The sequence below is a fragment of the Mercenaria mercenaria genome, chromosome 16 (genome assembly GCF_021730395.1).
Source record: "Mercenaria mercenaria strain notata chromosome 16, MADL_Memer_1, whole genome shotgun sequence".
NCBI lineage: Eukaryota > Metazoa > Mollusca > Bivalvia > Venerida > Veneridae > Mercenaria > Mercenaria mercenaria.
Window position 1 is genome coordinate 43,528,961 of NC_069376.1, and position 25,721 is coordinate 43,554,681.

Here is a 25,721-nt window from a genome sequence, read left to right on the forward strand (position 1 = left end):
TATCCACATGAATATTATATGCCACGAATTATGAATAAAACTGAAAACTGAAACTATGAAATTGCTGTATCTATTTGTCTTATCTATGCCCATTTTGAACGGTGATTCGGCCGATAGATTTTAACTGAATCAGGATTCTTTCATGCTGTGTTTGTTTAATTTGATTAGTATGTTCTACGTATTTATACGGCTTCTTGTATACAATGATTATTTGATTTTGTGACTTATAGGTCCATTAGGCCGGGTACCGTTGTATATATAATTATGCATTACGGTATAATTGATCAGGCACATGTCAAAATGATAAGCAATTTGCTTATTCTACTTGAACTTAAAGATTTTCTGTTACGTTTTGTGTCAGCTGTCAGCTTGTGACACAAAGGTATCACTTCATTGTCTGTCCGTCCAAGGTTATGTTCATATTATATATTGATATCTGTCATGAAAATATAAGACAAATGACATCAGTTTTGAAACAATAAATTTGCTGCCCTGGTGGTTGTGACACTTCGTTGTCTAATCGTCCGTTCGTTTGTTTAAATATTAACTGCTATCACTTATATTATAAAGGGATTGACTTCAGTTTTGGACTAATCGAAGCTCTTGTTACGGTTTACCTTGTCGTCGTGACGTCAACCTCCAATCAAACGTCAAATCATGCCAGCGGCTGTTGTCCATATGTCATGTTTCCGGGATGATAAAACTAACATTTTTATTTGCTTTTGAAAAAACTGCAGGACAAAAACAATAGCCATTAAATTTTTATCCATGTAAAGGTAACTACTTTGGTGAAGCTCCACTATTAAAAATTTACCATCAAAAATTTAAAAATTAAATTGTCTCTTTACCGCGTCCAACTGAGAATCTAAATTGATGTTATTTTTAAAACATTAGATTATTAATTACGGAAACATTTATCTAATACGAGTCTACAAACACTATGTTTCAAATATAATTACTGTACCCATCAGCAAAGACAAAATATTTACAGCTTTTGCTTTTACTAATAGAGAGTATTCCATTAAATGCGATTTTGATACTTTTAGCATTATACCCTAAAAATCTTAACTGATTTTTTTTCAGGAAAAAGTACAGAACATTTTAAAAAGTGAACTACTAACTTGAAAAACATTTATATAATAATTGTGTGTCAATAACTTGATTAGGGATAGGGGAATAAGATTCTTTCTAAATAAAAAGTTATGATCTTCTTAAATATGCAAAATAAACTGGAACTATTGAAACCAAATCTTACATTCAAATTTATTTACAGACTGTTAAAATAAAATGAGTTATTGCAGATTTTGGGGCTAAAAATTCAATATTGGTCGTTTTAGACATACCAGAGAATGATATTTTACTATTTTAACATTTTAATAATATAGTTGATGCATGTGTTCAAAGAAATATGACTTTAAGAAAATGTAAAGAAAATGTAATTCTTTGTAAAATCAAAGCACATAATATATTTCTTAGTGTACCACAGGGCAAGTAATTACTATCTATCAACTTTTCTGATATTCCATTTCAGATCATGTTAAGTTTAAACACTATTTGCATTGCAAAGCACTTCATCGTATGCCATTCATTGTCTGCTAGACTAAGTTTAGACGTTTATATGATGATACCAAGGTAGGTCTAATAGGACAATGGTCTCTTTTACACGTCTAATATTTGTTAGACGATTATTAATTTTGTATTGATAGATATATTGATAGAGATTTTTGACTAGTCAATGCTATTAACATTTGTTAGGGAAAACGTATCAAATATAATGATGATTAAATAAACGCATCTGCCAATATTCCAAAAGTCGACCCGGTTGACCCGGTGTCGCTTACACCGTGGTCTCCCCTTACATACACGTTTCAAAATAATCGTAAAAATAATAGATCTAATCTTTGTACATTTGAAATGTACATATACTCTTTCTTAAACCTTAATATAAAAAAACTCATTATACATACTTAGTATTTAATTACTTAGTTAATTTTACTATGCGGAAGTTATGATGGTATTTATTAAAAACATTACAACTTCCGTTTTTAAATTATTGGTATTTCCCATCGAACATATTTCTAGTTTCGGTTTCCTAGTATAGTGAACAGGTAAGTTTAGGTTATCTCCATAAATAAAATGGCAACCCGTAGAAAGTTTGGTAGATCACAGATTGTTGCGTCTGATGCGTACCATGACTTTTCATGCTCCCCATGTTCGGAAGATGGAAAAGATACGGAGGCATTCTATCATTGCAGCATATGTCAGGCTTTTTATTCAATTTGCCAGAGATGTGTTAATTTTTACAAAAAGTTTACCAGAAATCACAGTGTAACTGACAATACTTTGGCGACACAGTCTTCCAACAATTTGCCGACTGATGTATGTGAGGAACATGATGGGGAGGTTATGAAAATGTTTTGCAGACACCATGATCATGTGTGCTGTACCTTTGATATCGCTGTGAAACACAGGTAATTATTTTTCTTACGCTGGTACTAACAAACATTTTGTAATGGGATAAGTTGTAACGATCTTTTTTTTCCGGATAACTTAAAAAAAAATCCTGACACGTCAACGTGCTCTTGATAAGTTGAATAAAATAGCTGATGAAAAGTATAACATTTCTATTATTCTAAATGTTGCAAGTAATTGTGAACAAATATTTCTTGATAGTGAAAAGCAGCTAAATTATGATAATTTTACAAGAAATGTATGACAGCTTTGGTAGAAAGGCTAAAAATTCGATAGATTTACAAGTGCGAGATTTTTGTGAATATCAAGAAAGTGTGAGCTTAATTTGATGCCTCTTGAAAGTTTTAGAAATGCAGACGTAATCTAACTTTAATCGGACTTTGATTCAGATATTGACATGTCGGTGTATTTTATGGAAATTTAATATTGTTCTACATATAAATCTAAGTAGTAAAAATGAGGAAAGAAATAATGCTCAGTATGTGTTAATATGAGATAAACGGATATGACTAAATTTTGCATCGTCACAAGTAATTCGTCCATTTTATAGAAAGAATATATGTTTTCGAGTGCAATTCAAACGGAATTGGTATCAAATGAACAATAAGGTTTCCCAGTTAGACCAAAACACATAAAATAATAAAAAATGGAAGCGCAACTGCTTTCAACCAAATTTTCTTACCGGCACCTCACACTTTGTACATAGTTTTAACATATCCTGAAAAAATTGACTAAACCGTGAGATATTGACAGCAACTCCCAAAAAAGAATCCCCCGCAGCATGCTATTATAATTAAGCAAAGTCGATATACTCGCATTTCCAAACTGAACAATTTCGAATACAGTATTCAAAGGCTTCTACATTATCTAGAAAGGACAGATCATTCACATGTTCTTTAACAAGGTTTCAGACGGTTTATGTGCTAACGAATTATTTATCACATTGCACATTCCAACAATTATAATTATGTACATAAGTTAAATTAGAAATAGTTTAATAACTAATTTACTATTTCCGTTTAGGGATTTTTTTTCATATTGTTAAAATCAACAGAATTAAATAATTTGATTCAAAGGGTAAAACGAAGGTATTTTTCAGGAAAATGCACAAGTGATAGTTGGGTTATACTTATCGCTACTGAGGTATATTTACATATTAAGATACTTTACGATGCTGCTAACAATGTCAGTTCAACGTTAATTTGCATAATAACAATGCCAGTTTACCAAACTTCATAACAGAGTGTTTTAAACAAAGCAATTTGATGAATGTTTTAAAGAAATCATAAATTAAAACAAATAGATATATGTTGCAAATCAGCTGTATAATTAACTTAATGATAACATGCGTATGTGAGTGTTTTGTTAAAGTTGACAATATATCGGGATAATACATGTAAATGTTTTGATTTTTTTGTTATGTTTCTACAAAATATACTACGTAATTTCCGTTTTGAAAGGACATACTCATTTTTTGTGTATATGGTAATCTGCAATTAACCGCACGTGACACTTCAATTGGAACTGTGTATTACGTTATTGTGACTAGATCGCGAAATTCTTGGATATTTTAACTATTTTTATATGTATCATTTATATATTTTCTTCAAGTTCCATAGCCTAATACAACAAGACTGGTATTATTCTTATCATTTTAGCTTCACCATTATACACAGATCAACATAAAATAATTGAATCTTCTATCATATTTGTAATTGTTATTCACTGATATTCCTGTGACTAAAAATTTAAAAGTTTCAAATTGCATTTATAATTGAGTCTCTTACTATTCTTATGTTACACTGGAATATTATTCATGAATGTATCAGTAGATATGAAAATGTGGGGCCTCCGTGGCCGAGTGGTTAAGGTCGCTGACTTCAAATCACTTGCCCCTCATCGATGTGGGTTCGAGCTTCACTCGGGCGTTGAATTTATCATGTGAGGAAGCCATCCAGCTGGCTTACGGAAGGTCGGTGGTTCTACCCAGGTGCCCGCTCGTGATGAAATAATGCACGGAAGGGCACCTGGGGTCTTCCCCCATCATTAAAGCTGGAAAGTCGTCATATGACCTATCATGTGTCGGTGCGACGTTAAATCCAACAAGGAAAAAATATGAAAATGTGATTACTTTTCCTGTTGATAAAAGTTATGTTACAAAACGTATATCGAAACAGATGGCATGATGTAAATTTGTATTTATACTGTTTTCATAAAAATAAATTTACTCAAACATACCAATAACTTTGTAACTTTAACATGAGTCAAAATGTACCGAAAGGATAAAAATTTAAGTATTATTCGATGGTTTTAATGCTGATGTAGGGAAATGAAAATGAGCAAGGTTAAAAATGAGACTGTTATTGAAAATACACTAACATATATCTAGCAAGACTGCAATATCTTGTACATTTCACAATGCAATTTAAGGGATTTTGTTATGTTTACTATTACCTGCTAAGGCAAACCGTTTCGTGATGTTCAAAATTAAGGTATATATACTAACCTTTAGCAATAGAATTTACCTGTATTTATAACTCACATCTGTCTTAATTTTCACAAGTCCCAGTAAATTTGAGAACGAGTGTAAATATTACTTTTAAAAATTGTTAATTTAGGCTATCTTCTATAACAGGTCATGTAGAGGGGTAGAATATATTCCAAATATTGCAAGAGGATTGTTGATGAGACAGGGACAGGAGAGGACCAAGCGTTCTCTCAACAAAGTAAAGGCCGATCTGAAAGACCTGAAGTCTAAAACGAAGGATGATCTCAAATACTTAGATAAGCAGCGGGATAGTGTCATTGACGACTTAGAAGATTTCAAGAGGCGAATTATTGCTAGAGTTAATGAACTGGAGAGGAAGTCACTAAAAGAGATAAGGTCTAAATATAAAGAGCTGGCAGACAACCTAAAGACATACAACAAGAAGATTGATGAACTTCTGAAAGCTATTGATACACGGCTGTACAAACTAACAAATTCTAAGGATGACAATGAAGCCCAGACGTTTGTTAACGTGAAGAATGCAGAGAAGGAGTTATCGGAGGGAAATGACCTCGTCAAACAAAGTCCTTTAAGAGATGCAAAACCCATGACATTTAAGATAAAAACAGACATTGAGGAGTACCTAAGTACAGAGGAATCTCTTGGGTCACTCAAAGGTAGGGTTATGTTGACATTTTACATGCTTATGTGTAATTACAGTTTCCTTATTTATGTAGAGATTAACTGTATACATGTCAAGTACATTCTGTGTAAAAATCATAAATATACAAGGGGGACTCAGAAAGTATTGATATGTGAACCGTAATGACAGATATATACATCCACATGATATTGAGAACATTTGCTTTATTTGCAATACACCTGAAAGTAGCATGTAAAGATCGGACATATTATTTAAAAATTAAATTGTTTTACTCCGTGCTATCAAGGTAACATTACTTTGACTTCATCAAAAATCATTCATCTCTGAAACATACAATATTTTAACCTCAACAAAGCGGTGAAAATAATGATAAATTTTGAAAGTCCCTGGTAATTTGAACGCCATCGTTTAACACATATACAAGTTCGCTTGCTCATTTTAAAATAATTTACAGAATTAATTATTGGGAAACCTTATTTCAAATCCCTTCAGATAATCTGCTATTTCAAAAAAACATTACCGCAAAGTACTTTTATATAGTCACTATGGTCACTATGCTTGCTGTTAAAATTGATGCAGAAAAATGTCCCTTGATTCACCATTTACCAATACTGCTTGAATATTCGATTGAAAACAGGGCCTCCTGAGCTCAAAGTAAAAAAATATCAAAGAAAATCTCCTCGTTTAACGGCTGGTATGATTTCATAATATTTTCACAGAAATGTTTCTTGGATCATCCAAAACAAAGATTTTTGAAATTATTTTTGATTTCATGAAAACATAGCCAAGAGTCCTAAATCAAATGAAATTGTCTCGTAAATGGCTCGTCGCAAACTGTTCATTCGTTTGCCCTCTTCCAAGTTTATTAATATTATTCCAGTTTGTCAAGCATTTATGTGTTAAACCATCCATATCGTAGTTCGTATACGTATATATATAATGAAAAAATCTTTATGTCAGAAACCACTAGCTGAATCACAGAATAAGTCAGATTGATTTCACATAAATTTTCCTTGTGTGACTCTCTACTAAAGTTGTTTAACCCACTGTTAAATTGCTGTGAGCGATCTAGAGACATATTGACCCTCTTGTTGTAGGACCTCAGTTTGGTTAAAGAACTCATAGTATCGTATATCCGTCTTTTGTCTACGATCTTTTAAAATAACATCTCTTCCAGTTCTGTTTCAACCAAACTTCACAGGAATGCTCCTCGTTTGGTCCACTTTCGGAATTCTTCAAACATATGCTTATGTAGGGAACCAAAAGTGGCGACTTTCAAAATCTCCCGGTTCGATTTCAAAATAATTTCTCGGGAATGGTCTTAAGGTGACCCTCTACCAAATTCCTTCAAGGCATTCTATTTGGTTAAAAGCCTGGCTTCATGGGACGTGGCTAGTTTTCCATATACGAGTACTAGTAGAAAACTTATATCAGGAGAACAATCTAGCGCTTTTATGGACCTCTTGTTAAATAATTTATATACAAGTCCTCATTGCACTCTATCGAATGTTTGACCAGATTCACTGTTTACGGGTATTTCGTGTGGTTTTGAACGAATACAGGAATAAGCGAATTTCCAGAAGCTATTTTACACTTCAAAGAAATAGTTCCAAAAGCACATTGCCTTTTGTTGTAAACACATGTAATAATAGTTTTGGATGGAAATGTTTCTAAAAATATCGTTTACTACCTTTTCCAAATAGGCCAAATAGGGGAAGCGAGGGAAATGGGACTTCCAAATTTCGGCTTCGAAAAAGTGAAAAGAGGGCCTTGAATTCAGATTCAATTTTCATTCATTTCATATTCTGGAGATTACAATCAGTGTCGTGTCTGCTGTGTTCCTCAGCGAAAGCAAATACAGATAATTTTATTTGATCAGGAATTGTTCGACATTTAAAGTTAAATTTATCCGATAAAATATAAAAGCCGTATAGATGTATAAATGCATATCGTGCGAAGTAGCCATATTTTTGAACATTTACCTCAAACAAAGTGTTAGACAATTAATTTAGGAGTATCGTTTACGTCACGTTCTTTCGATCTTTGCAGGACCCCTACAGTATATTAAACACGCTATTGATTTCATAAACGATTTATTTCTTGCAAGCGTAAAAATTTTTGTTGTACGTGGTCTTCATAAAAAATAACACTTTCAAAAGGAATGGGGAGATGAGCGTGGGGGGGGGGGGGGGGGGGGGGGAAGAGAGACTGAATGCAAAGCAAAAATATATTAACTGTTAAAATGAATGTTTACGACACATATGGATATGATCAAAACATTATATATTTTCTTTTGCTAATTTCACAAAATGGCGTCTTTGTTTTGATTGGCGTTCTTTTCTCTTTATTGAGTTAAGCAACACAAATAGATACATACGCACAATAAGAAATATTCTAAAATGTTTCATCTTAACCTTGCTGTTTTGTTGTAGAATACGGTAGTGTGAATATTGTATGTCCTGTTGAAACACGGATAACTAGCGCATTTATAAGTGAGCTTCAATCACAAATGCAGAGCTATGATATACAGTTAGAATGCGTCAAGGCTTCCGAGACAGTTGCAGGTCGTTACACAATTGTACTGTGTGAGTTCGGCTTCGAGAGAGAAGCACTGACACGTACTACAGGTAAATATTACTCCTTTGGGGCTACAGAACATACAATAATGATAAAAATGTAAAATACTGGACTGCCTATGCCCTTGTATAAACGTTAAGTCATAGGAAGGGCTAATTTGAATAAAAACATACCATGTATTTGAAAATATATTTTGCAGTCCTTCCTCATAATTAACAAATAAAACCCTTTTACATGACTTTGTAATCAAGATCCTGCAAAAATAATGTTAAACCTTAACAGAAAGAGAAAAGACGGAGCGTAGGCTCTACTTACGAACATTGTTGTATTGTACTAAGCTTTATGTGAAATGTTGCCTAAATTACAATTTTCAGTAATACACTACATCTGACCAAATTAAATGAAAAAAATAGTAATTGATTTGAAGTTCCGAAATTTAGATAGTACAAGAAAATTAATGTTTTATAATGATAATTCTAGAATATTTTTCTACCTGATATTCTGGCGTACATAGTTGAAAAAAGATATCAAGGGATGAAAATGTGACATTAATTGCTTTTTTGCATGCTGTTTTCAGGTATCCAAGACAATACAATCATACTGATGAAACTGTGTAATGAACGGCAAACATATGCATTATTTCATTCTAAAAGAAATGTTAAAGCAAACTTTTGGATTGATTATGCAGAACGTAGGGATGACAAGTCTATTTCATTTGCATTTGAACGGAACAAAACCAGATACGAATCAGTTTCAGGTATCGTGATGGGCTATAAGTAAAAAATATTTTCAAAATACTTTTTCTGTATTACAACGTACTTTCTATCTGAACGTGTAATTCAAAACAAGTAAATACAGAAATGTTATAGTTAGTTTAGTATTCAAGCTGAACTAGACATGCAATACTTTAAAAATCTTTATGAGTAAATTAATCGCTATAATTAAAACTTTTTTATGTTTTTTATCCATTGCTGTATATTTATTGTTACGTCTGTAAATTACAAAAATGAACAACTTAGTTCAGAGAAAAGTTAACGGGAAGTGTATTTTTGGTTTTAAAATGAACTTAAAATACAAGCCTAGAATTGGCCAAAATGAATTACAAAACGCCAGGAGACACTTGTTGCAAGAGAAGTTCCACTAATTGCACTACATACAAGAAAAAATCAATTGCATGACAATCCAGGAAACATTAATTGTACGACAAGCCAGGAAACATTTATTCCACGGCAAGGCAAGAAACATCAATTGCACGAAAAGCCAGGGAACAGCAAATGCAGGACAATACAGGAAACATTAATTGCACGGCAATTGAGGAAACATCAATTGAATGACAGACCAGTAAACATCAATTTCACGACAAAGGAAATATCAATTGTGCGGAAATCTAGGAAACAATTATTCCATTTAATGACAAAGAAGCAATTTCATTACCGACAGCGAAATTCAGTTGAACATCATTTTGTGTAAGAAATAGTAAATGCTTTGATCAATTAAGCCGTTACTGGCCGAGTGTAGAATATGCGAGTTTTAGGGAGTTTGACTGCTGGACTTTTAAGTGTGAATAGTTCTTATGTTTACAATTTTATTATAATGTATCAAGATGGTAACTTTTTCAGCTTTACACTATACTGTATATGAAAACAAACTGTCGGAAAATTCAAATTAACTACATCTTTAAAACAAAAAGTTCAGGAACATAATACGTAATATCAATATAAGTATATATGTTAATACTGTGTTTGACAGTCTGTCTTGCTTACATATATTTGTTTGTGAAAGTATATGAAACTAATTTCCATATGACGAAATAATCACAGGATTAGTAAAAAGTAAGAAGATTTCGTTTGTTTTGTATATAATGTAGTAATTCTACTATGTATGGATGTTCCGTGTATGAAAAATATATATTAACAATTAATGTAAATCAGTAAATAAATAATTTTGAATGAAAATTAGGTGACGTTTATTTATTTGCATCATATGAAGAATGCTTTAATACATGAAGTTTTAAATACCACTCTTTGAAACTTAGGTATTATTCAAGAAAAATTGCAAAGGTATTACCTTGACTTGGAAATGCTTTTAGAATTAATTGTTGAAGTTCTTTATTTAACTAAAATACGGCATAGTCTTATGTACTCAAAATAATATTATCAATATGAAGGCAACAATTGCATTCAGGCAAAACATGTAAAAGAAACACAGACTGTTAAAACAAATTGATATCATTGTCTTGAACAACTAAGACCAAAACATTTGAGAAAATAACGGATAATTTACAGAAAAGAACGACATTATGTCTTCGCACTTCGGCATCATTCTGCCGCCCATCTACCAGACATGAGAATAAAATTGAATAAAAATGAAGGATCATGTTAACTTGTAACTCGTAGGAACAACAAGTCATAGAAGGAGACCTGGCAATAATATGTGTCTGAAATGTTTGATCCTGCTTCAAGCTGTATACAAATCATTTATAATTTATGGTCGCGTATGTAGGTAGTTCGTGCGTAGAAAATAATTTGATCATATCTGAAAAGTTTTCGATTCATTTCCAATACATAGGTATAGGTTCTTTCTACCGTTCTACATGTGTTCAAGTACCAGAGTTATCCCTTTTAATCAGAGCATACCATAGAAGATGTAGTGATCGAATGAAGAGAAATCTGATTATTTTTACATTGTTTGAAAGGCTTTCAACACGTTTCTGGCACCTATGACTCACTAAAACATATATCCTTATTACACTATACATGGTTCTACATGTATCGTTTGAGACTATATTCTAGTAATTTAAATAACCCTCCAGGTAGGTCATACATGGAGGAACAGTTACGTTAGTTAAAGTGAATGTATGTATATAATTGTATAGTTTTATGTTGATCTATATTAATAAATCATTTACGAGTATAGGCACATTCAGTAAATTATAGATATTATATTCACAATTTTTATAATTTACTGAATATGCCTATAAATGATTTATCAATATAGATACCAATAGATATATAGGCAAATAGACAGTGTGTCTCGCACATGGGACCACGTATGCTCTTTGAAGATTTTCACTTATTGCAACACTTTCAAGATTGAAATGTAAATCTGCAAAACAACTGTAAAACAGGTCGAATTATGCAAATTAGATATAGTTGTAAAAAGTAAAATGCTACAGCTCTAAAAATGCATCAAAATTACAGCTATAGAAATATTAGAAATTATTTCTTTAAAACATATGGCTGACAGTACTCATGTTTCCCTCCAAAGAAGTTACAGCTGTAATTTTAAGACGTGACCATTTTACAGTTGAAACTTTCAATTGTACTTTTGGTGTATTTTTGAGAACTGCATGTTTTACGCCTGTCAACTGTATTTCTGGTCATTTTCCTTTTAAGGTCTTTTACAGCTGTAATTGCAAAATACATTTTATTTACAGACGTTTTACATATGTTCCCTTTTTCGTACGCGTGTGCGTGTATGAGTGAGTGCGTGTGTGTTTAACTCGCTCAGGATCTTTTGAAACCCATTCAAAGTCAGTGAACAAACAATGAACTACGCCAGAAAGCTTTTGCATACGGGAAGTTAAGAAAAATACAACTTAACCGGTTTCGATTGGGTGCTATATATTTTTGCAACATCGCTCTAAATAGCGATACTATATGCTTTCTTCTGCGTTTTCATAAGACACTCCTATCGACCAAGTTAGTTCTTCATTAGTTGAGATGAGCTTACATAGATGCGGCTGCGGCTGGAACTGGCTTATTCATTAAAGGTATAAATACCAGACGCATGAAACAACACACCAAACGTATCAGTAGGTTGGCTAGCTGCATCGAGTCTTGAGAGCTCTTCTACATCGATCGTCGGCTTCCTGATTACACTAATCCTTGTTCAATATTAATAATATGTAAATGCTTTTATATATAGGGAATACCAATGCAAAAACTTTGCTCTTACATTCCGTATTAAATGCGCAACAGGTTTTGTTTGCCCAATATAATTAATACGTTGCTATTTGTCTTAAAATTCCGCTAAATAAAGATAAGGTATAATTCTGATTAAAACCGAGTTACACTATCAACAAAAGATAATGGTTTTTATAGGAGGTGTGTAAAACTAAACAATGATATAGTTTGAAAATATTAACGAATGCATTGATGAATGTTTATAACAAATGTCAACATTCTAGCATATCGGAAATCACTTTATATCAATCAGAAATTGAAATCGAACGTATTTCGTCAAACAACAATGCCTCACTATGATCAACTGATAAATACCAATGAAAACATATTAATATGTATTTACTGTGTTTATGCCATTCATCCTTAATTGTTTAAGATAAGAGCAGTCGAAAACAGGTCAAAGTTTAATCATTGACGCAATCGTACAAAGGTAAGACTGTTTTTCTTAAATGTATCTTAGAGTAAATGACATATTTACAAGATATTAATTTATCCTGACAACTGACATACGAAAATGTAGATAAATTTCCTCTTCCTGGCACATCGCTCTGTCTATTTTTAACAATGGAAAGAATCCCGTTTTCATTCTCTTTGTAAAGACGTAAAAATCTTGAAAAAAATATTGACTTCGCTTCATGTCTTTTGTTAACATATGTTGTGCAATGGCTTAGCTGCGTCAGTATTTTCACTTACAGTTGCATCAAACCATGCTGTTTTTACTTTGGATAGCTGCTAGTAGTATTCAGACACTATATGGTAATACCTTTAAAGTATATTGTATAAACATTTTAATAAAGTCTCATTAATATGATTAAAAAATGTTTCGAAAAGGGCAAGTAACTCTGTTAAAATTCTATTATGCTGTTAAGCAAACTTGAAGATTGCTTGTGACGTTGCATGCGTTCCGTCTATAGACCCCTCGGTTGTGTGACATCATTTAACAGTAGACCTATGATATTCTGTGTAATTAAGTATCTTATGGAAAGATTTATCTTGATACATATCTCATTACGTTTAATTATTTCATACATGATGATACTTATTGTATTGAACATTATGCCATTTTAAAAGATAATAAAATACATCACAAAATCAACAACAACAAAAAAATAAATAAATAAAAAAATAAAAATAAATAAATAATAATAAAAAAGACAGAACTCAATCCTTTGAAGCCCGCCCGCTTAGCTCAGTAGGTAAGAGCGTTGGTCTACAGATCGCGGGGTCGCGAGTTCGATCCTCGGGCGGGGCGTATGTTCTCCGTGACTATTTGATAAACGGCATTGTATCTGAAATCATTAGTCCTCCACCTCTGATTCATGTGGGGAAGTTGGCAGTTACTTGCGGAGAACAGGTTTATACTGGTACAGAATCCAGGAACACCGGTTAGGTTAACTGCCCGCCGTTACATGACTGAAATACTGTTGAAAAACGGCGTTAAACCCAAAACAAAACAAACTCATCAATCCTTTGATTTCGGTATATCACACGGTTCCAGTTATATAAGTTAAAATTTAACCTGATCTACCAAATTCAATTTTGTTAAATGTTCCAGTAATAAACGTTTTATACCAATGAAAGCGCCACAGTAGCTTATGTTCAGATAACGTTTGAATTTTGTTTTACGCGTATGTTAACCGTAGTAAGTGGCACACTCAGTTCTGCGAACATACTGATTATTTAAGAAAAGAGTATAAATGTTCCGAGCAGGTCTCAAAATTCAAATCTCTTTGCCATTACTGCGTATGCAATCGCTAAGTACAATACTCTGATCTTTTTTGTAGCTTGGAAGTGCTTGTTCTGTTCCGATGCCGTTACACCAACCGATTGCTCAAAAATACAAAGATGTGGTCCATATGAGGTTAGTTTAACGAGAAACTATAATTTTGTAAACATTTACAAGACGTCTGCAGCTCTTACATAAGAAAACTAAAATTCGAAGTTCTATAGTAATTTATAGTTATAAACCCGCATGCAAAAGTGTTCTGAAGTTAGAGCCTTTCTTGACCCCCGTACTTAAGATAAAGTAGTGTAGCTTTTTTATAATGAGTAATATGCAAATTGAAGTTTCCATGCGGTACAAAATAAAACTAATTAACAAAATTTCAACATTATAAAGTGAAAATGGCTGACCACAAATAGCAGGTACTTATTTGGTTTACTGCAGGAGTGTTTGACTGACAAGTATCTAACTGCAGGCGGAGACACACGATACAACTTAGGTTGTAGAGACACGAAGGTAAGTTAGCATATTGATAGCACAAATATCTTATAATACCATGCTTCCTTGAGCGGTCGGACAAACTTTTAAATAAAACCAAAACAAAGATATTTTCTACGCCTACAATGTAACTCTGCCGAGTTCAAACAAATTAGGTTTGAATGAGAGTGTTCATGGGAGGCAACGTAATATGAAACACTCCACAGGCATTGAAACAGTCTAAAGCAGGGCGTCATTTCATGTAACAATTTATTAGACTCTATGATCCACGAGTACCAGAAATAAGTCAACAAAAAGCTAACTAAGTAGATCGTCTAGATTATTTACAAAATAAACATACAAAGGATCATAATTCCCACAATGACCTTTCGAGTTAAAGTGTCACAGAGAAATATGTTTATACTAAATAAACATCAAGAAATCGAGGATCGTGTTTGATGCAAACATGACGTAGCGAAATTATCACTGTAAGAAATATGATCCTTTGTCGTAGTTTGAGTTGTATACATGCTGTTCCTTTTTACGTTATCACCAACCCCTACCCTGCAAGACTAAACGAAAGAGGATAAAAGAAGTCAAGCTTAATGCAAAAGATAATTATGTGTATAAGTAAAATATACGTAACGAAACAAGATAGAAAATATTTGGATCATTACCTAGTTATCATTTCAAATTTCTGATCTAGATTAAAATATATCAACAGCGGCTGTTTTGGCATGTCTTAGTCGTCACTTTTCAGTAGCTAAACCAAACACTTACAGTTCATTTTCTATTTGGATTTTGTTTGGTATCAGACAATCGCTGTCAGACAAAAAACCGCTATATTTCTTTTTAAGAGATTTCTCTTTGCCATTTTTTGTTCTATTTTCATATTTTAATTCCATTGCGTTGCACATTTAATATAAGTCTTGATTTGGACAAAAAGAAGAAAAAGTCCCAGCAGACTGTAAACAGCTTTTAGTAATATATTAGTGACAGGCTAACATTACATGAACGCGTAAGCTCGGTTCTTTCCTAAAAGTAATGGATGGTTTTGGATCCTGTTCTCACCAAAACTGACATAAAAGATTTATGAAGAACAGCCACGATATACATTTTGTGCTTTATTTTTAGAAAGCAATTATTTTGACTAACCTTTAGGCATTTTGCCCAATCAGTTCTTACTCAAAATGCACCAGTTAGTATATATCTTTACAATGTAGCAATGCAAACGCTCACAAGCTGACTTTAAGGACATCGGAAAAACAATGGTATGTAGTGAATGCTGTTCCGGAAAGGTGTGTAACAGTGCTGGATGCAAATATAAAGGTAAATAGATGTCAAAATTATTGCTCTAGATCCGAAGGAAAGTTTAACTTTAACAGTTTTATTTTTAAATGTTTCATCTATTACCACAGTACACATATTTTGATATATAGAGCGGTCATACATAACATACAGACCGAGGAAGCAGTAATGTTATATTTGAGTGCACTGACTCTCTCATACGCAAGAGCATTATTCTTTTACGTCACGGATTTTGTGCTGGCGGAGTAAATAGTTTTATGAAAGAATAAATACACATGACAAACGCATCATATATTGACTACTTTTTATGAAGTGACCTTAATTGTGTCTGACTGCAAAAAACTTACATTCTATTTTTCTAACGCGCTGTTATAAAGTTAATAGTTTTATATTTGATTAAGCGCAGTAGCTTTAAGATAAAACAATTGTTATTTAATTTTTACCGGACGAATGACCTTAAATTTGAAGTATAAATACCTCTTTCGAACTTGTAGTAACATACTTTAGTTAAAAAAGTAAGATGTATTTATATTATGAAGGTTATCCCTCTCCTCGAGGCCCGATATGTACTAACTGCCCGATGCAAGCTGATGTAGACGGCTGTGACAATATAACAATGTGTCAACAGGATGAGGTAGATTGGTATTAGATTTAAATGTGCTGTAGGAAACAGACAATATGTGCCAAATAATATTACGATACATCGTAAAGTACAGTGTTCATTTATAGAATGTAGACCTAAATAGACCATAAACTTACTTGTATCGTGACATTTGTTCGTAAATAAATTCAAGGTCAAAATTATGCACTGAACAAAACAGCTAACCATTTGTTATCTTGCCCATAACTTAACCTAGGCGAAATCAAACAGTGGCATCAAATAAACCTACTCATTTTACGACTTTGATCCATTTTTGAAAAGTCACGACAATACAATAAAATGACAAGTCATGTACAATTACAGGGAAAATATCATGAGGAAAGAAAATGACAACAGAAACAAAATAACTTCCTTGCTGTGCCCTTTCGAAACGGATCATTTGATATTTGTATACTGTTTAACCATTTTCATGATATACATACCTCTGTATTCTTATATATGTATTGTAATCATTCGTTTTCTAATGCAAATTGTGCGGCTTTTGAATAACAGAATATGCTAGTAAAATGAATCGAAATATATCTTGGCGTAGTTTCTGACATTTTGAAATTTGATTTTTGTATACTATTTAACCATTTCCTTTTAAATAAATCTATATTCATACCTCTCTATTGTGATAAATTGGAATAATCCGTTTTCTAAAAACAATTTTTTGTGCATTTTTGTGGCTTTTGAATAACAGAATGTAGTCGTAAAATGAATCAAAATATATTTTTGCGTAGGTTTTTAATTTTGAAATGTTGTTAACAACATCTGGGTCTAAATGTATTCTAAATGGAAAAATAGACATTGCCTAAATAGCAAGTGATGGGTTAGTTGTTTTGATCAGTATATTTACTCACGAACATATCTAAATTTGTAACTGAACATCACAAGACGTAAAATGGAAATGACATGCTCCCATATTTTCATTCATTTTGAAACAGCTGTAATTTTATTGGAATCGCAATGAATCTTTCGTGTTGATTTCTGATTGCAGTCACAAACTTTTGTAGGTATGTATGCTGGGCTTTCATGGGCAGTTTGGTTTCCGTACACAATGCGAAAAACAAACGGTAATCGTTTTTTTCCTTTATGTTTTCTATGCGTTTTATTGCTGATGAACAGAGACCACATTAAAAGCCTATGCTTTCATCTTCGATTTGAACATTTGCATGACATTTAAACATGTTAACTGACCATCTACAAATATAGTTACGCTTTATGAAACATGTTCTCGGACTGTGTCGAACCTCTGATGTACATATATTAAATTTACCTGTATTTGATGTGACAATGACTGGTAGCATCAGTTACACCCCAGTGGTTAATACTAACATCGTTTGTTTCTTAAAGCTGTTAAGATTAAAGTCAACTGTTTGGCAATTAAGAAAAATAATTTCTGTAGTATAGCATTGATCCCGTAAGATCTAGGAACTTCTTATCTCCAATGAGACACTTTTAATCAATAAAACATGTACAAAAGCATTAGTCACGCTGTTGCAATTGGATACAAAGTTGAATACGATTAGTTATATTTTGTGTCAATACCTGTTTAAGTTATACTGATTTACCAATTTTAATATCTAATTTCAATTATAACCTGTCTTAATTTTCTTTTAATTTTCATGTTGATCTGGAGGCATGTTCCTTCGATGAAAATGAACATTCCTCCAAAAATAAATATTAACACATTTAAATTTATCTTCGAGTTCTGCAGCCACATAAATATATTTTGATCAACAGAAGTCTGTAGTACCTGTCTACAACTTTTTCTTCAAATTTGCTAAATGTTTTACTTTTATTATTTGATATAGGTTTGTTATAGAAATCTTCACGATCTGTGGCTTAACATTGAAATACTTGGAAAGCGACAATTACAGAACACGTTCAAATGGGGTAATATGTCGACAATTTCTGTTTCTTCACGTTTTTTTCCGTATGGGATTTCGGCATTCTTCGGCTGTTATCATAAAAAATCTCACGTAATGTCATAAGTAATCCGAAATTGAACGGAATTGATTACAAATGCCGATTGCTAATCGTGTTATTACCTAAATTATGGAAATTTATGTAACTGACGTAATCACATATGAATGCTATATTCTTTAGACTTTTAACTTTCTCTTTTATCGTGTGTTTTAGAAAATATGTAACGACAATTTAATATAATCTGTTTGAAATTTAACAATTCAAAAATTTTCACAAACACCTATTTTGTCAACTAAGCGCTTCACATCGTATGACAATACTTCTTAATATAATATCACTGATAGTTTAAAAGGGGCGTTTCTATCCTAGTAATATGGATTCGAGTGTCACAAATACACAAAAGAAATGGAAAATGCTTGTATCTCGGATCTGATATAAGACACCTGCGAATTATGCTGATACAGGTATTTTTCAATATCCAAGCTGTCATTTCATCACGAAACTTTTCATTAAACAAAGATCAAAACAACTAGCTATTTCATTTTCCTTTAGTTACAGCAAAACTTTATATTCTCAATATATTATACTGTTAATTTAATGTTTCAAACTTAATCAGTCGATTCTTCAAGTTCAAACATATGGTTTGGTCATTGCTGGTTTTATTTGTGAAATTCAGTTAAAGTACTATACAATTAACTGTTTTTTCTCCGAAAAAAATAAAAAGACACGCAAGGCAGAGTTTCCGTCTCAGATGGCATTGGCTTATTGTCCAAAGACTCAGTGTCTGGTATTAATGTTTATGTAGTATCATAAAGGGAGTACAGTATACATCATCCTTACTATGTTAAAGATCTTTGCTTCACTTTAAGATGATAATAAGCCGCTTGTAAAGCTAGAACAAGTTGCTGCCTTTTTATTCTTCTACCTTTGTTGTTATGGGGTACAGACATTTTTCTTTTGAATTGTTTACGAATTTCCTACGTTGTTGAAGCAGTTTTGATTTCAGAATATTTTTGTTGATTTTGAAAAGAAAATTGAATGAAGCTCAAAACAGAAAGACACGTGGTAGGATTTTATGGACAATCATGCGCACATTGTGGCTTGAGGGGCTCATTGTCACTGAAAGTCAGTTGTCTGGTCGTACATCCGTTATCAGTTGTCCCAAATTACTTTAATGAGCATCCGAGCCGAGTTTGACCAAAGTTCACAGATATGTTTCCTGGTTGTGCCCTCTCCGCTTTATAGAAATTAGGTCATATCCCCATTTCTCATATTATCAGGGTTTCTCATATTCTCTTTTGTTGTTGTTTTTTTTTTCCCTAAAGTTGTCAAATGATACAATGTTTGCTATTTTCTAGACAGGTATGAGACAAAACATATTTATTGTAAATTTTCAAGTGCTATAAACGCAAGTGGATGAAAATACAGGCATTTTACAAAATTGTAAAAAATAATCCTTATTTTTTCCGTTTAGGTAAGCAAAATTGCCATAAATTATTCATAATGCTATTTATTGTCATATTTCTTCATGCATTCATCATAGAATATATCTTTTTAGTACACCATGGTTGTTTAGATCCTTTAAATTCTACAAGTTGTTTGTATTGAAAAGTCAATTCTAAATCCACGGGAATACGGGAAACTATTGGTCTGTTTCTGAGTTTGGAGTGGAACCAAATACTGTATCTAAAGATTAATCGGGATTAATTTCTGTAACTTCTCATGGCTTCATCTGAAAGACAAGAGAATATTCTATAAAACTTTACTAAATACTGTTTATGAAATGGTTAATCTGTTTTTGGAAATAAAACAACCCATTAGGCCCCTAAGAATATGAGAAAACAGCATACAGAGTTCTAGTTGCAATGGCAGAATAAAACATTAAAATTCAAAGTTAACTGGCAGAAATATTTCTTGCATGACTCCCAGCCGAACTTCGTACCTGTTTGAGCTGTGGTAGGATTTTATGGACAATCACGTGCACATTGTAGCTTGATGTGCTCATAGTCATTGAAAGTCCGTCGTTATCTGTAATCCGCAAATACTTTAATGAGCATCTTATCATTAACCATTAATTTTGAATATGTTTCTTTGTTGTGCCCTCTCACCTTTATGTAAATTAGGTCATATATGCAGAGTTTTGGTTGCAATAACATTCGAAAGAATAAAAAATAAAGTTATTTGGCAGAAATAGTTCCTGCATGACTTCAAACCGAACTTCTTACCTGTTTGAGCTGTGCGAAGTCTATTGCCATCATGATCTCTTTAACGTGATATTCAGGAGTTGATTCCTTAAGATTAATACTAAAGTTCGAATTGGAACGGTACTGAATTTTATGAAATAGTGTAATAAATCTCAAATCGTTTTCTGTTCGTAACAGAATTAGGAAGAAAACAGAACATATGCGAACAATTCCGTTTACATGTAATTATACGACCTGCGAAAGTGATTCATATTAAGCCTGCTGGCGGCAAGTGATTCTGCGTTTGCGGCCAGTGCAGGCAAAATCAGTCTGCATATCCGTACAGACAAACCATGGTCTACACTGTTCGCTTTTCAGTCAGTGAATTTTCAGTAAGCACCCATTCGAATAATAAATGGAACTGCCAATTTGAATAATGAATCAGTCCATTTTTTAGATTTAGCAGAGTAGAGGTTAATTCAGAAAGACTTTTATTTTGCTAGCTTTTTACATCCTTTATTATCAGATTTCTAAATTCGTTGTGTATTTTTTTTTTAAATATACTAATATAATTCAGTTTATTTTTGTAGCCTGAGCAAAACAGACAAAAACTATAGCCGACGTTTCCGAAACCCAAAAAGAAAAAAATGATTGAAGGACCAATATTTTCAAATTGATTTCACCAAAAATCTAGCACATAACCCTTTTTAATTTCTAAATTTTCTTTGCTTTGACACAAGTGTGGTACACTGTTCAGTGTTTATCTTTTAAATTATGTGTTTCAAACCTGTGTAACTAGCATAAAGACGAATTAATTATGTGATATCAAATACTGCAAGGTGTGTTATGTGTGCCTAAAATAACAAGTATACTTACATTTAAGGTAATGGATGTATGAAGTGCTGCAACACCGACATGTGTAATGACAACTGCAATGAAACATCATCGTCTGATTATATTGCTAATTAAACAATGCTAGAAACACAAAGAATGTTAGTAAGTAACTTATTGTCAGTTTTCTACAACATCTGAGAAAACATTTATGTATTACTATAATTTTAGTATTTTCGGCAGTTTTGTATCATATTTCGTATCACCATTATCTAGAAATTATATTTCTTCTATAAGTGCTGTATGTTCACTTCATAAATTAGTTTTGAATCAGTTGCTTCGGAAATGGCCAAATAAGTTATGTTTGTATAGGAAATAAGATATATCTTTATTTTCTACATGTTTTGGACGGGGCTATGATAAAACGGGTGATTTCTGCGATATGAGTAGTCAAATCAAAACGGCATCTTCTTAGAAGTAAACTCTTATAGACACATCACCGGACTCTAATGCAATATCAAACAAAAGAAATGACATTTTCCATGCCTTACATTATAAGCGGGAAAAAACTTTTTTTTTTGTAAATGTTCTACAGCCCGCCCGTTTAATTTAATAAGGAGAGCGGGGTCTTGAGTTTGATCCCCGGTCGAGGCATATGTTCTCCGTGACAATTTGATCTGAAAGCATTCATCCTACACATGTGTTTCATGTTGGAAAGTTGGCACTTACTTGCGGAGAACAGGTTTGTATCGGTACAGAATCCAGGGACTCTGGTTTGTTTAGCTTTCCGCCTTTACACAGCTGAATCAAGACAAAAAAAAAAAAAAAAAAAAAAACAACAACAAATATTCTATCCTCTTTATTTCTGTTGACGTTCTTCAATCAGCAATCAAAATGGGTAGATCTAAAGGTAATCATATGGTCATGTATGCTCAAGATCATTTCTGACAATTGGAAACCGGTCTACATAATATCAAAATATTGGAGTGGATTTACTCCTTGTTAAAACTTAACCTAAAGAAAAAGATTCAGCTGTAGTTCAACCAACAGAGTAATCAACACGTGGGATTAAGTGATTCTGCACAGAAAACATTACGTACCCTCTATTAATATCTAATTATTTAAAATTTATACAGTTTGACAAAGTTAAGAAATAAAATTTTCTTGACTGACAAAACCATTAACATCGGCAATAAATGATTGCTATGAAGGATATTCTCATAAGCTTGTTTTGTTTTTATTTCAGTGCTGGTACCAAAGAACAGATTTAAAAAAAGCATTGGTTGCTATAAATTTGAGCATAACAATAAAACCCTTAACCAGTGAACGACATTACTGATGTCCTATATCTATCCCTAGCCCGCCCACATTTTAGCTTTGTCAAATTCAGAGTTGAGTTGCAGTTCTGTTTTCCTCATAATATACCAATAGGTAGAATTTGTCTTCGGTTGCTGGGTGACAGCGGAATGAGAGCTCAGTGTAACTAAAGTATTTTGACACACAGAAACAACATATCCCGATTCACATTAAACCATCTGTTTTGAGAATATTTCCTCGATAAAAAATTACTTTGATTCACTGAATCCTCTTATGTTCACTTTTCTAGACTAAAGTGTGCACTTTCTAAATAAAGGAAAAATGACATCTAGAGGTTTGTCGTTCCAGCATGCCATTTTTCATATTGGATTATTTTACATAGTTCCACGGATCACATATTTTCGCGACATCGCAACCTGTCAATTTTCACCAGAGGAATTCAGCTTATTCTCATGCCGTCTTCGGTTTATTTATTAACGAAATAATTTTAGTATGAGAATGTTGTATTCACGTATATACGTATTTCTATTATTAAGGAGCCTCAGTGGCCGAGTAGCAAATGCCGCTGACTTCGAACTACATGCCAGTCACTGTGGGTCCGAGGAAGCCAACCAGCTGATTTACGCAAAGTCCGTTGTTTTGTCCAGAAAAATATTTACTGCATATTATCAAATATTCCTTACCTTAACAACATCTTCATGTTTGAAAAAAGCAGGATAGACCTCCGGTATGCGACAATGCACCAAGACTGGCCATTAAAGTATTTCCTCTTCATACCATAAGTCATCAGGCTTGTTGTCAGACAATTATCAGGACACTGCGAATCACGAATTGTAACAATTATTACATTTTTAAATACGTGTTAAGGAATGTTTAACAACTGTAAATCATTCTAGATCATGGACAGGAATCAGTATTGCATCCTCGTGCCAAATGTAACTAGTGTATACAGACATACATTATCATTTATATACTGACTCGCCATTTCTTATCTTTTTAATATCTTGAACATTGCTTGACATTCAGCGTACCCTTAAGGTAATCCATTGTTGCAAAATGTCAAAAAAAGCAATACAAATTTATTCATTTTATGATTTAACCTATTTTGCGAAGTCATAAAAATAAATAAAAGTCTAGACTTTTCAAAATAGCGATAAACGTAAAGGAAATGTGATGGACGGAAGAAAAATTGACAACCAAATAACGCCGATATTGAACCAATATGAAAAATATTGTTTGATATTCACTCGGTAATTCACCATTTTCAAGCAAAAACATCAAAATTTACACCTCTCAAAACAATGTATTCACCTTTTTTTCTGCGAGCAGAACTTTGATGTTTAGTTTCGTGACTTCTTTAAATGTAGAATGAAGAGGTAAAATCAATAAAGTTATCTTTGTATGATTCGATAGTTTTGGATGAACTATGAACATGAATTACAGGTGGAGGACGAATGATTTCAGACACAATGTCTTTTATCAAATAGTCGCGGAGAAGATACGGCCCTCAGGAGGATCGAACTCTTAAGCTAAGCGCGATGGTAAATAGCAAAGTAGCAACTGGAGTGTATGGGGTGCGGGGTGGTTATGTTTAGGTTTAACGTCTTTTTCAAACGTTTTCGGTGATTTAAAGGCGCCCGCGGTAGTATTTTCGGACAGGTCGATACATGTATTTACCGCAACAGCGTGATAATTCGTTGTTTCTTATCCCCGTACCGTAAATCTGTTTTCGGGAAATGTTGGTTTTATTCGGAAAATAGCGGAAACCTATATCTATAACATCATAATACTTCAGAAAAATCCGCTTGATAAAAAGTCTGCCGTTTGATAATGCGGAATAGTATCAAGACTCAGAGTATACTTTGTTTTAACTGTTAAGGTGTTTGCGGTGGGACAACTCACCAACTCACCAGCACCAACATGGACTCATTAAAACGTTTTGTCCAATTTTCACTGAAATGTGTAAATAATGACTGAGAGATCGAAACTACAAGTGTCACATAAAAATATTGTTAAGTTCCTACTTAAACATTTAACGATGTTGTAATCCACTCCATGCAAATGGATTTAACAATTAAATAGTACTAAACTGATTGTTGAGTTTCACAATCTGCATAACTTTAATTGTTTGATCCTTACCTTTACACACGGGAGGGGATCCAACATATGTATTCCCAAATGGGCACCGCTTAAATTCATATGTTGTGCTTCCGGTAGTATATATGTGGTAAAAATTCCGCAGAGAAACAGGTTAGGTTTCTATTTGTGATTGAATTTTGCGGAAATGGCATTGTTTTGCCAAAAAATCGCGATGCAGTGCAACCGAGTATACATTACCTAGCATACATGTGTATTTACCTTATCTGCATTTGTAGAAATGACGGAGAAAAACGTATCCTCCGTGAAGCAGTATAACTGAAAAATATCAACATTTTTATCAACAGATGGAAATATGTTGTAACTGTCCTGCGCTTGCTTAAATGTTGCCCTCGAAACCTTCCGTATGCAAAACCCCACCCAGAAAAAAGAAAATTGATCACTTTGCTGGAAAAATGTTTTTGGGCAAAACACCGAATGGGATACATATGTTGTGTATGTGCTACATATGTGGTGCATTAGACTTTTTAGAACTCCACAGTTCTTGAGCTTAAATGGTACCTGGATAAAGAAACGAATTGGAAATACGTGCTAAGTATATGTCACATTATTCCAAAAATTATATACATGTATATTAAAGGGATAACTTATAAGAAACGAGCACAGGTTTAAGCTTACATATGATGATGTAGAATATTTCCACTTAGGAGTCAACGCATCTCTCCTAAATTCGAAGGCGTTCGTGTTGCTTATGTATGGTGACCTGTGAATGTGTGAAATCGTATGCATGTATAGTTGGTGTATAGCATATAACTGCCGATACGGTCTTCGTAACTATATGCAAAGTCTTTACTTTAAGAGCTATAAAAATAATATAATATTTTATACTTCTTTGCTATATGTTATTGAACCTAGTGTTCTTTTCGGCGATATTTTGCATCGTTAACTGTGGAAATCTGTCTTTGAATCATGTAGCCTACGTGAACTGTGTTATAGAACCAGATATCTGTGTCTCGGGCATCGGACTAGAAAATTCAATTCAGGAGA

At 33.0% G+C, this 25,721-nt stretch overlaps 2 protein-coding genes across 2 annotated transcripts; both read left to right on the plus strand.

Annotated features, from left to right (window-relative positions):
* The first annotated feature begins 2,063 nt into the window (after window positions 1–2,063).
* Window positions 2,064–10,159, plus strand: LOC123541240 (uncharacterized). Its single transcript, XM_053526875.1, has 5 exons — window positions 2,064–2,471; window positions 5,108–5,637; window positions 8,057–8,251; window positions 8,779–8,958; window positions 9,285–10,159. Exons 1-5 carry the CDS (start codon window positions 2,137–2,139, stop codon window positions 9,377–9,379), a joined length of 1,335 nt encoding a protein of 444 aa, XP_053382850.1. The 5' UTR covers window positions 2,064–2,136; the 3' UTR covers window positions 9,380–10,159.
* A 2,240-nt stretch (window positions 10,160–12,399) lies between these two features.
* On the plus strand, window positions 12,400–21,443 carry LOC123540804 (uncharacterized). Its single transcript, XM_053526893.1, has 9 exons — window positions 12,400–12,596; window positions 12,862–12,922; window positions 13,951–14,027; window positions 14,334–14,405; window positions 15,590–15,695; window positions 16,214–16,308; window positions 17,331–17,390; window positions 18,132–18,213; window positions 21,313–21,443. The coding sequence occupies exons 2-9, from the start codon at window positions 12,874–12,876 to the stop codon at window positions 21,396–21,398; spliced, it is 627 nt and encodes a 208-aa protein (XP_053382868.1). The 5' UTR covers window positions 12,400–12,596; window positions 12,862–12,873; the 3' UTR covers window positions 21,399–21,443.
* Window positions 21,444–25,721: the final 4,278 nt, after the last annotated feature.

Coding starts and splice junctions, on each gene's coding strand:
- LOC123541240 (XM_053526875.1), top strand. CDS start 2,137: ATGGCAACCCGTAGAAAGTTTGGTAGATCACAGATTGTTGCGTCTGAT. Junction 5,638..8,056: donor ATCTCTTGGGTCACTCAAAG/GTAGGGTTATGT, acceptor GTTTTGTTGTAG/AATACGGTAGTGTGAATATT. Junction 8,959..9,284: donor CAGATACGAATCAGTTTCAG/GTATCGTGATGG, acceptor ATACAAGCCTAG/AATTGGCCAAAATGAATTAC.
- LOC123540804 (XM_053526893.1), top strand. CDS start 12,874: ATGCTGTTTTTACTTTGGATAGCTGCTAGTAGTATTCAGACACTATAT. Junction 14,028..14,333: donor AAAGATGTGGTCCATATGAG/GTTAGTTTAACG, acceptor GGTTTACTGCAG/GAGTGTTTGACTGACAAGTA. Junction 14,406..15,589: donor TAGGTTGTAGAGACACGAAG/GTAAGTTAGCAT, acceptor TTTACAATGTAG/CAATGCAAACGCTCACAAGC.